The sequence below is a fragment of the Rana temporaria genome, chromosome 1 (genome assembly GCF_905171775.1).
Source record: "Rana temporaria chromosome 1, aRanTem1.1, whole genome shotgun sequence".
NCBI classification, from domain to species: domain Eukaryota; kingdom Metazoa; phylum Chordata; class Amphibia; order Anura; family Ranidae; genus Rana; species Rana temporaria.
This window is the reverse complement of record NC_053489.1, coordinates 577,080,317-577,096,452: the sequence shown is the minus strand read 5'-3', so window position 1 is coordinate 577,096,452 and position 16,136 is coordinate 577,080,317. Positions and strand designations below refer to the sequence as shown.

At 40.2% G+C, this 16,136-nt stretch overlaps 1 protein-coding gene across 3 annotated transcripts in view; it reads left to right on the top strand.

The window, feature by feature from the left end:
• Window positions 1-16,136, top strand: part of PDGFRA (platelet derived growth factor receptor alpha) — a 46,306-nt gene that overhangs the window by 10,778 nt on the left and 19,392 nt on the right. For all 3 annotated transcript variants that reach the window (XM_040334846.1, XM_040334848.1, XM_040334847.1), the window contains exons 2-7: window positions 5,871-5,933; window positions 7,382-7,699; window positions 9,661-9,927; window positions 12,672-12,802; window positions 14,612-14,783; window positions 15,006-15,195. In XM_040334846.1, coding sequence (XP_040190780.1) covers window positions 5,882-5,933; window positions 7,382-7,699; window positions 9,661-9,927; window positions 12,672-12,802; window positions 14,612-14,783; window positions 15,006-15,195 — 1,130 coding nt within the window. In that variant the 5' untranslated portion in view covers window positions 5,871-5,881. The remainder of the gene's footprint in view (window positions 1-5,870; window positions 5,934-7,381; window positions 7,700-9,660; window positions 9,928-12,671; window positions 12,803-14,611; window positions 14,784-15,005; window positions 15,196-16,136) is intronic.

The following is a 16,136-nucleotide window of genomic DNA, read 5'->3' as shown; positions in this document are numbered from 1 at the left end:
CACTTATAGGTAACGTTTTAGATTCCTTTTAAAATGTTCCAGGCTTTTTAATTTCTTACTATTTTCAGAACTTAAATGCTTAGGCTGGAATTTACGCACACAAATGAATTAGGCTCAGAATAAAGTTGCATTTAGAGAATTGTCAGCGTCAAATAAAGCAGAATCTGCTGTGCTTGTCACTTAAAGGGGTGGTTCACCCTAAAAACTACTTTTTTTTATTACACTGGCCCCCCACATTACAATACGATTAAGGCTATTATTATTTTTTTGAAGCTGTACATACCTTTGTACAGCATATTCACCCGTTGCGAGTCCCGCGGGAGTGGGCGTTCCTCACATGTCTGTGATTGACATTTTGACCAAAAACGAGCTCCCCCCCCGTCGCGTAAGCCGCGACACGATTGGCTCAAGGAGCCGAACGGCGATGCCCATGCGCAGTATAGCGCCGACTCGCCGTTCGGCTCCTTTCGCCAACCGTGACGCGGCTTACGCGACGGGGGGGAGCTCGTTTTTGGTCAAAATGTCAATCACAGACATGTGAGGAACGCCCACTCCCGCGGGACTCGCAACGGGTGAATATGCTGTACAAAGGTATGTACAGCTTCAAAAAAATAATAATAGCCTTAATCGTATTGTAATGTGGGGGGCCAGTGTAATAAAAAAAAGTAGTTTTTAGGGTGAACCACCCCTTTAAGCTAATCCATAGTGCTGCAGGAATTCTTTGTCAGGAATTCAAGGTTTATACATACTATATGTACTGTATATCCTATATTTACTGTGAATATATAGCAGATTAAATACAAACATTTAAATACTTATACAATTGACTCTAAATCATTATAGTTTTCCCTTATTGCTTCATGGTCACACAGAGAATGTATTATGCACATGCACAGCTTTATTTTTTCATGACCATGGATATGGGTAGCAATATACTAGCTATCTGTTAATTCTTCTCACTATTATCACTATTCTCACTATTATATGGCTAACATTAAACTTAACACCAAATAAGGTGTGTCGAAATGTATATTTTTAGCTTGGGTGTATGAAAAAAATGTCAAGTGCATTTATATAACCTTTTTTACATTACATTAGCTCTCTGTTATGCTTCACCCAATGCGGTACTTAATGTGGCACATTAAAAAAAATATATCATTTATGTACCCAATTATTGCATTGTCATTCCTTTGTGAAATGTGTTCTGGAAGGATAGCAGTGACCTTACTGGGGGCACTTTACATAACCTGGGGGATCAATTCTGACTTGTGTACTTTGGGGTATAAAGATATAGATATTCCATAGCTCCAGGTAGCCCATATAGCTTAAAGATCCATTACATGCTAAAATAAAAAAAATTATCAAATAGTTTTGGGTTAAAGCAACCACTAGACCTTTATATCTCTTGGAGGATCCAGTGGTGAGGTTCAAAAGGCTGTTATGAAGACATCATGCATTTGCAGCTGGATTGCCCAATCCTTTAACAATTCTACACCATAGAAAATTCATAAAAGGAAGGCCAAAATGGGGTCTTCCTGTTGGTGACAATTTGGGTCTCTGATTGATTTAATGTGTTAGGTTTGTGGAAAAAAAGGCACACACCTTGGTTTTCAAAGTTGACTGAATATGTTTTGGAAAGAGAAATTTAGCTCCAAGATGTTGCAGAATTGTAGAACTGTGTTTCGCTAAAGAGCCAGACTGGAACAAAAAGAGCCAGTTCTACACGTGATGTCATTTGTCCCCCCTTGTTAAGTTGTTGGCTGGTTATGTCATGATTCTTTGGACTTTCATCCAACTAATACTGCTTTCCCTCTTACAAGGTCATAATGAAGGCAGCACCCTCTCATGGTTGGATCTCTCTCTTATTTATGTACTCTCCAAACACCTCTCAACTTTCTGAGATGGGAATGAGGGACATCCTTTAGTACAAAGTGCGTGAGCAAAAGACACACCCCATGCTATGCTCCCAGCAGTGGCGGCTGGTGCGCAATTTTTTGAGGGGGGGCACAAAAAAAAAAACAATTGCAGCCTCATTGTGCCCATTAAAATGCAGCCACTGTGCCATCAATTGTTACCACTGTGCCCATCAATTGTTACCGCTGTGCCCAGCAATTGTAGCCACTGTTCCCCGCAATTGTCGCCACTGTGCCCAGTAAAATGCTGCCACTGTGACCTGTATGTGCCATTAATTGTTACCACTGTGCCCAGCAATTGTAGCCACTGTGTCCCGCAATTGTCGCCACTGTGCCCAGTAAAATGCTGCCCCTGTGAACTGTAAAATCCCCCCCCCTGCCTGGCACTTACCTTTCTGGGTCAACGGTGCTTCTACCATCCCTCGATGTCTTCTCCCGCCCTCGATGACGCTTCAGCCAATCAGGTTACCGGTAACCAGAACCGGTGAACTTAATTGGCTGAGACGCCTGTCAGTCTTATCCAAGGAACGCACTGCCTGTACGTCCCGAGGATAAGCATTCAGGAAGCCGACTACAGCCTGAGGGCTATACTCGGAAAACCTATCAGAGCCGCTGGCTCTGATAGGCACTTCCACACAGCCAACCAGCTGCCGTTATTCAGATGGCCGGCGCTCAGCTTCCGGCCATCTGAATAGTGGGCGGCATCTGCGAAAATACATAGATTCATGCAATGCATGAATCTATGTATTTCAGTGGCTGTGCGAGAGCCAGAGGGGGCGGCGCTCCAGCGCCCTCTATGGACCAACTGCCACTGGCTCCCAGTTATATACAGCATGAAAAATGGATAAACACAAATGATTGACTAAATCCACAAATGCTTTTTCCATCACGATGTTTCCCTTATACTGGTTTTTAAAATGTAAATGTGACAATAAAAAGTGTGGTGTGGAAGTTAATTATTGCATTTATTATAGAGGTCTGCACATCTGTCTAAAAAGAGGGACAACTGAGGAGGAAAGAAGGAAAGGGGGATTTGGTTTCAAAAAAAGAACTCAGCCCCTCTAAATCCAAACTTTTCAAAAAAAGGGCCAGTTTAGTATCCTTCAGACTTTAGGGGGGCCGGATTGTAGCCAGTGGGGGTAGACAATGTCCCACACCCAGCATCAGTGAGAATAAACATGGCCGTAGTGTTGGTGGTCAGCAGGAGGAGGAATAGTACCCAATCATTGTTATTAGTGGGAGGAATAGTACATTAACATGGGTATCAGTGGAACAAATTGTGCCCCATAGTAGGTGTCAATAGTGGAATTGTGTCTCATATCTTTGGGAGGAACGGTACCCCAAGGGTCAGATAAAGGCTAGCAAAGGGCCACATCCGGCCCTCGGGCCACAGTTTTGAGACCCCTGCTCTAAATGATGCACAGTTGGGAGATATGACTACATAAAGGAGAATTGAGGAGGGGAACATGCTTTGTAATGACTGTGTCAACCAGGTGAAGCTGGGGGTATTGGTTGCTGGAATCTCATAAAAATCCCACATGTGATTTGGTGTGACAACAACAATGAAAACTGAAGTATCACTTTTGGGTGACATTGATCACTAAGAATGATCTGCATTTTATGATCCCAAATCATATCTGCATTGGACTGAAAGTAGTAATTTCCATACAACAGGAATATTCAATTTTTTATTACTGCATGTGCAGAATGTTTTATGTATTTCTATTCAAATGTCTCTTTACCCAAAGCATTTTGGTAAAGAGTGTTTCGAAATTAACATGTTTTTATTGTGTTTTTAAGACAAATTGGTCTTTCCTAATCAGGTTTGTAGCATGCAGTCACTTTATAGATAAAAGATTTTGTTTGCTTTAGACAAAAGATAGAAATTACAAAGGCTACCCTGATAAAAGACAGACAGGCTCAGCTCTGAGACCCTTTGAAGTTTTCCATACCCATACGATATCTATCTAGCTTCTTGGATGCAATTTTCTTGCTAGAATCTCTTTGTACAGATTTTGGGTCTTCATGATGCATATATTTTATTGTGTTGATTAATCTGTTGTATGCCAATCCATTTTGGATGTTTATTTTATATGTATAGGAACTCTAAGGTATGTTGAATTCAAGAAACAGATTTACAAATCTTGGCTTCCTGTGCATTATTGTTACATATATCTTTGAATATGTAATTGTGATCTCTGAAAAGTGATATCATTACTGTCTTACTTCTGACAAGAGAACATTTTAGGCCTATAGATAATGTACATTTTGATTGAATGATACCATTGTATTACATTTTTTCTTTCTCTATGATATTCTATTGATTTTTTATTTTGTCTAGAATTAATGTTCTGCTCTTGGTTAACATATCGGGCCAGATTCACATAGAGATACGACGGTGTATCTCCTGTCGTATCTATGCGCCTGATTCATAGAATCAGTTACGCATAGATATGCCTAAGATCCGACAGGTGTAACTGTGTTACACCGTCGGATCTTAACTGCAATTTAAAAACGGCCGCTGTGGGTGTTCTCGCTGATTTACGCTGTGAACTATGCAAATCAGCGAGATACGCCAATTCACGAACGTACGCGGGCCCGACGCAGTGTTGTTACGACGTTTACGTAGCGGTTTTCCCGGCGTATACTTACCCCTGCTTCTATGAGGCGCAGCAAATGTTAAGTATAGCTGTCGTTCCCGCGTCCAATTTTTTTTTTACGTCGTTTGCGTACGCCGATTCTCAAACCCGCTCGTCGCAAGTTACGCTCACGCCGAAACTACTGACGTCCTAGCGACGTCAGTGGGAGCAACGCACGCCGGGAAAAATCGCGGACAGCGCATGCGCATTTAAATCGGCGCGGGGACGCGCCTGATTTAAATAGTACACTCCCCCTAGCCGCGGAATTTGAATTCCACCGGGGGATTTACGATCCGCCGCCGCAAGTTTGGAGGTAAGTGTTTTGTGAATTACCCACTTGCCTCTCAAACTTGCGGCAGCGGATCTTAAATCACATAGATCACGCGGATCTAAAGATCCGCTGATCTATGTGAATCTAGCCCACCATATCCAGGGGTGGACTGACCATTGGGACTCTCGGGCACTGCCCGAGGGCCCCAATGCCACTAGGGGGCCCCATCAGGGTTGCCAGGCTCAATAATACGAGGAACAGTATGTAAAAATCTTTTTTTTTTACATCTGTCCTTGATATGTCCGAAACCGACATGCTTTTGATGTGAAAATTCAGAGATTTTAGCTGCCCTGCCTCTGCACTGCCTCCTGGCGTGGTGGCCATCTGTAAGCCCAGGGGCCCCATGAGTTGTCAGTCCACCCCTGATCATATCCAATCATATGAAAGTTGACAATTACACTTTTTTTATACTTAAATGACAATTGCACTTTTATGAGACATGCAATGTATACAGTGGAGCTGATGAACAGATCCTGAAGGAGATTGAACTGTGTTGTCCCCCGATCAGATTGTGAATAGTGTTTTCCGGTAGTATCTTACATGACATCTGGTAGACTGGGAATGGCTCACTTCCAGCCTTGTGGCAGCACATAAGAAGCAGAGCTAGAGACCAGTAGAGGGCAGTGTAGAGGAAGGCAATTCTGACACCTGCTTCATGAAATCTGCATTTTTACTCTTCATTCCATTAAAATTTCCTAGGGGTCACATTAATATTTATTTCTGTACCCTTCCATGTGCATTCTATCCTTTTATATGTATCTTATTGCGCTTTATATGTTTATGTGACTGTGGTAGTGGCTTGTTGTGGCGTTTCACCAGTTATTCCCCTTTAGCTCCATAGATGAGCTTTTAATACTTTTACTGCACACCAGAATATGTATATAAAAGCCATGCAAGACAAAGAAAATCTTACTACAGCCAATAACTTTTATTTCCTGCAGTTTTTCCAGTGTAATATGTGCTAATCGTATGTTTCTATCATTGCAGTTTCCGGAAAAATGGCGTGTGCCCTAAGGACATCCCTAATTTTGGGATGCTTCCTACTTATTGGTAAGTATGAACATTTTGTAATACCTGTATAAGTCGAATGAATGCATCTGCATAGTATGGTTTAAAACTTACTTTCAGGCAAAAGTAAATATCACAATTAAATCCCAAAATGTATTCATTACGTAAAAATGAAATATATAATTTTATAGGCAGTAAAATTTGTGTAATATAGAAATATATATATATATATATATATATATATATATATATATATATATATATATATATATTTCTATATTAGTATGCTGTAAGCCCCTGCACTAATAGATTCAGACTGGAAGAGGAAGGGACTGCACTGCTAGCTGTATTGATTCTCACAGTGATGTTAGGCTAGGTTGACTGTGCATGTGCGGTTGATGCGTTTTTTAGTGCGTTCTTGCAGCACATTTTTCAATTGCATTTTTAAAGCGTTTTCATGCTTCATGCATTTTTTTGCAGGAGGAAACTGATTGTTACACACAAAACCCTACCAAAAATGCATGTACATGTGTTTTTCATGCACTTCCATTGAAGCCTATAGACCCAAAAATGCACAGTCCTGCATGTAAAAAAGTTCTTGCACATTTCCAAAAAACACACTGCTGGAAACTGCATAGACATGAATGGGACCAATAGGAAATAATGCTAAATGGATTTGTTATGTGTTTTTGTGGTTTAGCAAATGCATTAAAATGCATAGGTGTGAACCTAGCCTTACACTAATGCCTTGTACACACGACCGTTTTTTCCATCGGAGTAAACTCCGAAGGTTTTTCTGACGGAGTTCCGACGGAATTCGGCTCAAGCTGTCTTGTATACACACCGTCACACTAAATTCCGACCGCCAAGAACGCGGTGACGTGAAACACTACGATGAGCCGAGAAAATGAAGTTCTGTGCTTCCGAGCATGTGTCTAATATTTTCCGAGCATGCGTGGTGTTTATTCTGTCAGAGAAGCATACAGATGATCAGAATTTCCGCTCAAATTTTTTTCCAATTGAAAAATTGAGAACATATTCTCTATCTAATTCCATCGGAATTTCCGACGGAAAAAGTCCGATGGGACATACACACGGACGGAATATCCGATGAAAAGCTCCTATCTGACTTTTTCTGTTTGAGAAATTCCTCTCATGTGTACAAGGCATAACAGCTTTTTTGCATTAGTATAGGGCAGAGAGAGCACTGTGATGATCACTTTAGTCCCATGGATCTCAAGTACCTCTAGTACCCAGGAATTCAGCTGCCTTCTTGGCTATTGGCAGCCTGACTGGTTGCTATAAGAAACATCAAATCTTTCTGTTTTGGTGCTTTCTAAACATCAGACCTCTAGGCTTAACTTGAAATAAAGACATCTGTCCATAAAATTCAAGCATTCTTCTTCATAGTTGATTATCAAGAAGGATATATTTGGACAAAAATGGCATGTACTGTAGGCTGATTGGAAATTCTTGTGTTTGCTTTACAGCTCCATTGTATTCTTATGGTACGAACCCCTTGCCGATGCTCTTTCCAGAAAAGGAAGAGATGGTAGAACAGTTACACAATTCCTTTTTAATACGCTGCAGTGGTGAGAGTGAGCTGAACTGGCATTATCCCACAAAGGAGGATGGTGATGACAATCTAGACATCCGACATGAAGAAAACAACAGCGGACTCTTTGAGTCAGTGCTAGAAGTGAAGAACACATCTGCATATCACACAGGAGTTTACACCTGTTATTACAATCAAACCCAGACAGATGACTATGAGATTGAAGGCATGGACATGTATATTTATGTTCCAGGTTTGTCCACTTAACACCAACTTCCAACTATAGATGTTTGTTTTTAAAATGTTGTATTGTTAATTTTTGAGACGATTGTAGCCGTATTTAGTGTACTTACAAAAAAAAAAAAAAACAATTGAGTACTGTCTGTGATACCTTTTTTAGTTCACTAATATAAAAAATTTCAGGACAAGCTTTCAGGGTGTACCCCAATTTTTCATGATCCAAGCAGTACTAATGCACAAAGATTTAGCAGAATTTTAATAAGACGATCTCTGAGGCCTTGTACACACGGCCGAGGAACTCGTCGTAAAAGAAACATCGTTTTCCTCGACGAGTTCCTTGTCAGGCTTGTCGAGAATCTTGACAAGCTTTCTTTGCATATACACTGTCAAGACAAAATCTCGTTGTTCTCAAACGTGGTGACGGCACTATAAAGGGAAGTTCGATTCCACTGGCACAACCCTTGGGGCTGCTTTTGCTAATCTCATGTTACTGCGTGTTAAGTAAAAGTTTGGTAAGAGACGATTCGCGCTTTTCAGTCTGTTAAAGCATGAAAAATGTGCTATCTTCATTACGAACTCTACTTTTACCGAAGGTGCGCTCCCGTCTCATACTTTATTCTGAGCATGCGTGGGTTTCTAAGCATACACACGAACGTGTTTGTCGTCGTAAACCAGCCCAACGAGAAACACAACGAGGAAATTTAGACTCCCGACGAGGAAAAAGTGAACTTGTTCTCTTTTTTTCTCGTTGAGTTCCACGTCAGTTTTCTCAACGAAAAGCATACACAGGACCGATTTTCTCGGCAAAAAAGCTCTGCCACCAAGTTTCTTGATGGATTCTGTCGAGGAAAACGGTCGTGTGTACGAGGCCTAAGGGAAGAGCGAATCACACAAACATACACAGCCATGGAAATTAAACTTGGACTGTTAGTAGACATTAAAGTGATTGTAAAGACAGAAGTTTTTTTTATCTCTATGCACTCTATGCATTAAGATAAAAAGCCTTCTGTGTGCAGGAGCCCCCCTCAGCCCGCCTAATACTTACCTGAGCCCCATCTAGATTCAGCGACGTTGCAGGAGTATCTCGGCCGCCTGGGACTTCCCTCCTTATTGGCTGAGACAGCAGCGTGACGCTATTGACTTCCGCTGCTGTCAATCAAAATCAATCAGCCAATAAGGAGAGAAAGGGGATGGGCCAGGTCACGGCTTCGTGTATAAATGAACACAGGAAGCTATGGCTTGACTTGGGTGCCCCCATAACAAGCTGCTTGCTGTGAGGGAAACTCAAAAGGAGGGAGGGGCCAGGAGCACCGAAGAGGGACCCAAAAAGAGGAGGATCTGGGCTGCTCTGTGCAAAACCAACTGCACAGAACAGGTAAGTATGACATGTTTGTTATTTTCATCTAAAAAAACAGAGACTTTAGTATCACTTTAAAGAAGGGGATACACCCTAAAAGCTTGTACTGAAAATTTGGATGTTGGTGGAAATAAAAAAAAAAGTATCACGGACAGTACATTATCTTGTAGTCAACATAGTTAAATGTATATTACACACTGTGATCAATGTTACACACATTGATCAATGATCAATGTTTTTGTTTAGTATGCATTATTCCATGACTTCTTTGAGTCATACATACAATTAACTCTATTGTCATTCCAAAACCTCCCGTGAGATAGGAGCAGTGACTCAAAACTACTATATATAAAAATATATATAGTAAGTATAGTATATATATATTGTATACTCTATATATAATTATTAACAGAATATGAGTGTTTTTAAATTTACATAAATGATGTTGTCTACATTGACGTAATCACACTCATACTGTATATCTTTTAATTATGCATGCATAGATAATTTGTCTTCACTTAGAATTCATTAACCTCCAACATGCATTGTAAAGGTTTTTACCTATATATAAGTATGGTTTAAAGGCAGTATTACTCATACACAGGCTGTTTGTTTAGATCCCACAGTTCCCTTTGTTCCATCTGCTATGCTTGACCACATTATTGTAGTGGAAGAAGATGAATCTGCTATCATTCCTTGTCGGACAACTGATCCCAACAGCCAAGTGACACTGAGAAACAAAGATATGGAAAAGAATGTCAATGCCTTCTATGACAGCAAGCAAGGTTTTGTTGGCAATTTCATATCAGGTGTCTACATTTGTGAAACCATGGTAAATGGGGTGCTCTTCAAAACCGATGATTACAACTTACAGACATGGAAAGGTACTTTTAATGTCAGAAAATTATGCAGTATTGGATGTTATTTATACATAAATATGTATTTTTGCCTAATTACCAATTACCAATTCTATGGGTTTGTCATTTATTTGGTGGCACTATGCCACATATTTCATACTATTACTAGGATATGGGACAGGCCTAAATGTGGTTTCCAGAGAAATAAATACCTATACTGAGTAAAAAAAGTTGCCACTTTGCCCAAACAAGAACTAGGGGCCATATTCACGTACAATTGCGCCGGGGACACGTAAGCCATTTAAGTTACACCGCCGTAAGTTTTCAGGTTTAGTGCTCGATCCACAAAGCACTTACCTGGAAACTTGCGGCGGTGTATCGTAAATGCGTCTGGCGCAAGGCGGGCCAAATAGAATGGGGCGAGTACCATTTAAATTAGGCGCGCTCCCTCGCCAGACTTACTGCGCATGCTCCCGTCGCAAATTTCCCGACGTGCTTTGCACGAAATTACGACGCGCCGACGTTTTGTGAATCGCAACGTCAAAAAAGATTTACGCCGGGAAAAATAAAAGATTTGAAAAAAATTCAAAAGCGACGCGGGAAAGACAGGCATACTTTAACATGGTGGAGTACTTTTACACCATATTAAAGGTGCCCTATCTTTGCGACGGAAATCTAACACTCGCGACGACGTAACGACGGGAAAAATCTTCGTGGATCTCCGTAACTCCTAATTTGCATACCCGACGCTGGTTTACGACGCAAACTCCCCCCAAGCCGCGGTACTGCATCCTAAGATCCGACAGTGTAAGTCCATTACACCTGTCGGATCTTCTGCCTATCTATGCGTAACTGATTCTATGAATCAGTCGCATAGTTAGAAACAGAGATACGACGGCGTATCAGGAGATACGCCGTCGTATCTCTTTTGTGAATCTGGCCCTAGGTGCTTAAAGTCAGGTTAGGTTTCACTCCCACCTTTTCCTCTGCTCAGACAACATACTCATTTCCTTCCTACAGAAGCAGTCAAGATACAAACATCGTACCTGCCATTGGTAAAATCATAATAGGCTGTTCCTAGTTCAGGGATGGTGTTTTCAAATAAACTTCAATAAACAAGATTATATATTATAATCAACCAGATGTTTTTGTTTCTATAATCACGGGCCGAATGTCAGGTGGCATCGGCCGGTTCTATAGAAACTGGCCGACATTTAGCCCGTGTGTACGGCAGCTGGCTTCTGAAGAGTCTTGACCGAAAAAGGTCTGCTGACCGGCTCCTGATCAGCACTGACAGCCAATGACTGAAAGCACTGACTGAAAGCACCACTGTTGTGGCGAGGGGGGGGGGGGTTGTGTGGTTCTACTGTTGTAAAGTTCTGCGCAAACTGTCGGCGCTATATCAATCCTGTATAATAATAATAATAATAATAATAGCTTTACTATTTCATAAACATGCACAATCGATTTAGATGAGGAGACGGGTATATGAATTTTACAGAAACCCTCTGGTGTTGACCGTATCTTATGGAAACAACAGTAATTGGGAAAATCTATTTCAAACAATTGATCTTTTCCCATGTCATCCAGAGGGTATATGTGGAAAATAACAACAGACATATTGCTTCTAAACCTAAAGCCCCGTACACACGATCAGGCTTTTGCCTGGCCAAACTCACATCGGAATTCCATCGGAATAAAAGAGAACATGTTCTCTATCTAAACTCCAATGGAATTCCTCGGAATATCCAATGGAATTACTCCGATGGGTCAAACACACGGTCGGAATTTCCGATTGAAAAAAGTCCTTCTGACTTTTTCTATTAGAATTTCCGATCATGTGTATGGGGCATTACTTTTTTTGGCTAAATTTTGCATTTATTTGATGTCTGTTGATTTCCTTAATTATACTTTATTAGCAATATTTAGTATTGTTGCATCCTAAAGGTCACCTTTAATAATGTTACATGCTGTTTGTATTGAATTGTGATTTTATTTGCTTTACTAAACCTCTTATAAAATGATGGGAGGAAAGATACGAGGGATCAATACCTAAAGTGACCTTTACTTGCTATTTTTCTGACAAAGTTTAGTGGAAAGGAGGCATCTGACTAGTTTCACTGGGCAGCACATCTGCCTGATCCCTCTAGTTTGTATAGCTGCACAGTGTTCATAACAGAATCAAACTCAAAACTAGTCAGTAACTAATTATGAGGATTGTGTTTCCAGCACAGATTTCAGAATGTATTCAGTGTGTGATTACATTTCGCAGGTCTTGATCTCTGAGAGCTTTGAATGAACTCATTATACCCAATCAATCTTTCAGGACATAAATGCCATGTTTGTTGTAATAGTCTTCTGAAAAATACTCCCATGGGAAACATTTTTTCCTTTTTTTTAGCTGCTCTTAAAGATTACTTTTTTACTCAAATAATGGGATACAAATAGAAAATAAAAGTAGCAATTAACAGAAATACATATAGCTATTAGCAAGTGCCCTTTTCTCATAACAAAGGATTAGAGATTAGCTAAACAGTTGTTGTAATGCTGATTATGTCTATATCACAATTAACTTCTTCTAGAAAATAGGCCTCCAACCTAAAGGTCTTTCACTTATTTGTTGATATTAGTTGTCGACTTTTATAAATTGTAAAATGGAAATACTAAAATATGTTTTACAGATCAGTGCAGAATGAAAAGTGCTCATCATGTGCAGTTGCAGAGTTTTAATTTAGTATTATTTGTTAAATTGCCCTTCTTATGTCTTACAGCCAATATAAACATTAGCGTGGAAATGCAAGCCCCAAAAACAGTTTTCAGAACGGGTGAAACCATCATTATTTCTTGCATCGTCCTAGATAATGAGGTGGTTGACCTGCAGTGGAATTACCCAGGAAAGCAGGTAAAAAAAGCAAGATAGCCTTTACAAGGCAAAGGGTACCGAGCAATAACCAAGGGCAGCCAATGAGGAATCATGCCCACATTAAGCTGCAGATTGTTCTGCCTATTTGCATTATGTTGGTTGTTCCTCTATATTATTTAAAGGATAACAATACATTACAATAAAAAAGAAACTCTAGCACCTTCTGTATTCAGCCGTTGATTTTGCTTGCCAATAGCATCAATTAACATAAATGTAACATTATAAAACATGCACTTAAAAGAAATGTGCTGCATCTATTTGGTTTTATATCTATACATGCCAATCCTCTCCAAACTTTGTAAAACACAGCTAAAGCTGCACTCACTAGTGTCCTACATATAGAAGGTGTAGCAGGGCTGTAAGTATTTATGATGGGACTCCATAGCGAAAATTCTAGAAATCTCTAATTGGCATATTAAAAGAAAATAAATTCAGTGCTACAGCATACTAATTGCATTCATAAAAGTTTCCAAAGAAAATATATAAATTAATTTTACACAAATGCATTTGTCAAATGCTATTGCTACCTAATGAAATAACTGTATTAACTGTATTAAAGAGGAAGTAAACCCTCAAGGGTGTTACTTCCTCTTTGTTTTGCTGCAAAGGTAAAGCATAATGGCCTACTATGCATCGCATAGTAGCCCATTATGTGACACTTACCCGCAGGGGAAGCCCGCAATGTTCATTCTTCACCCCTCTTCCTTCCGGGGCTGGGAACTTCGGCTCTGTGACTGGCCGGAGTCGCGTGACGTTGCATGACATCACTCCCGCACATGCGCGTGGGAGCCGCCTTTAATGTCATGACCCAAGATAGAAACGGCACAGCGTGCCCTTTCTAAATCTGCCGCATGTGCAGAAGAAATCACCCTACGGTGATTTTCAAATCACCTAGACCATGCAGGTCTGGGGGATATTTCAAACACCTACAGGTAAGCTTTAATCTAGGCTTAACTATAGGTTAAAGTGGTTGTAAAGAGTTTACAACCACTTTAATAAATTGCTGGGGCCCTTGTGCCATAAGGCACCATAGAAGCCACATGGTATGCCATGTTTATATTTAGGTCTTTGCCATAATCAAATGCGGAGAAAAGAATCTATTCTTGTATGCTTTATTTTCCTTGATGGTACATAGACCATGGATAATCCTTGTAAAGCCAGTAGAGAATAACGATCCCTCATTCACTCCTCTTTAAGACCATTTTTTTTTAATCTAGATTAGATAACAGCAAACTAACACCAATGCTTACAGCTGTTTCACTTGTACACAGCACACGTCTACAAAGTAGTAGTGATAGAAATTTGTTATATAGAATTATATTCTTTAAAGGCTACAGGCTTTTGGATAAAGTTAAGCCTGTCATTGGAATTTTTGGCAGATGTTTTTTTATATTAATAATAAAGAAATGAAATTGATGGATACTATTGCTATACTAATAGATAAAAACACAAAGAGCAAGATGGAAGGTTATATTAAATACATCTATATTCTACATGATCTTAAACATTGCTCTACACTTGTAAAATTATAAAACATGAATTGGCGCGCTATGTGAGCGCGGCAATTCATGTTTTATACGTTTTCACGCAATTTGTTCTGTTGTGTAATTGCCAGAAGCTTTTTTTGTTATTTATATTTGCATATCTTCTTTTTTTTCACCTGCACAATGTTTTTTTCTACATACAACATTTGCAAAATGTTTGTGTAAAATTAACTTTCTCTCCAAATCATTACCTGTTAAAATGTTATTTCTTTTGTGCCCTAAAGAGTACATATTGTAATTGCAGAGAAAAACTGGCACTATAAAAGTTGAAGAAAGCAAGAAGCCTCTGATAAGACTGGAATATACACTGACCATCCCAAATGTTACAGAAAAGGATTCTGGGGAATATGAATGTGCAGTCATTCCTGCTACAGGAGAAGACAAAGAAGTACAGAAAGTTAATGTTACAGTTCATGGTGAGTGAAAGGAAATTACACTGGTGGGGTTGTTCCATATTTTCAAAAATTTGCTGCACATAATTGGATTTTTGACATGTTGAAGCTGGAAACACAGGAGCTATGATCTTCTAAATTTATTTTTTCAAGGACATTTTTACATTTGTAATTTTGAGGAAGTTATTACATTTCAAAATTTCTGTAACAGTTCCTATAATTTCTGTAAAACATTTTGAATTGCAGAAAAAGGATTTGTAACACTAAACCCTAAGTTTAGACTGCTGGAATTTGCAAATCTCCATGAAGTAAAAGCTTTTTCTGTGGAGGTGGAGGCGTACCCAGCACCAACGGTTTTATGGTTAAAGGACAATGCCACCCTCAACGACAGCATGACAGAGATCACCATGAGCATCTTCAGGAGCGAGGAAGCTAAGTAAGACCCTGATAATATGTAAAAAATGTAATGTATTGGAGTAAATCATTATTTTCTTAGGACCCATTTAGACTTAATCTGTCTGATGGGGTGCATTAAGACACACCATAACAGAGATGAAATCAGTCTTTGTACCATGTTTACATAGGCAGCACACCATGCAGGGTAGCCTGTTACCATGCATTGTGGTAAAGGTACTTTGGATTAGAGTACTAGCTCTTCAGAATCTATTGCACCGCATCGGAGTACATGTAGTTGCAGTAACACGCATAAATCTGAATGGATTTTATCGCTTACTTAAAGGGGTTGTCAAGGTTCAGATATTTTTTTTTTACAACAAACATGTTATACTTACCTCCACTGTGCAGTTCGTTTTGCACAGAGTGGCCCCTAAAGTCTTCTTCTGGGGTCCCACGGCGGCTCTCTCGGCTCCTCCCCGCAATAGCTAACCCCCTCTGGAAGCTCTCTCCCGAGGGGGTTACCTTGTGGGTATGCTCCCTGTCATACACTCTGCGTCCATAGACACAGAGTGTATGTCTTGGTCCCGCCCCCCGGCGGCCGCGTCATTGGATTTGATTGACAGCAGCAGGAGCCAATGGCTGAGGTGCTAACAATCTATCCAATCAACACTGAGACTCCATGGAGAAAAGGACGCTGGGGACGAGCCGAGCAGGTGAACGGGTTTAGGTAAGTAAAACGGGGGGGTTGGGGGGCCCATCATTGCCAGGTGTTTTTTCACCTTATGGCATAGGATGCTTTCAGGTGAAAAAACACGAACCTTACAACCACTTTAAGCTGGTTACACAGAAATTAATATTTGGCAGCTTCAACAGGCATGGACCAAACTTTGACCTGTGTCAAACCATCTCTGTTTGACAGAAGCTGATTGTCAGAATACAACAGCACAGCAGGGCCAGAGAGGCGTTCTGGATCCACCTTGC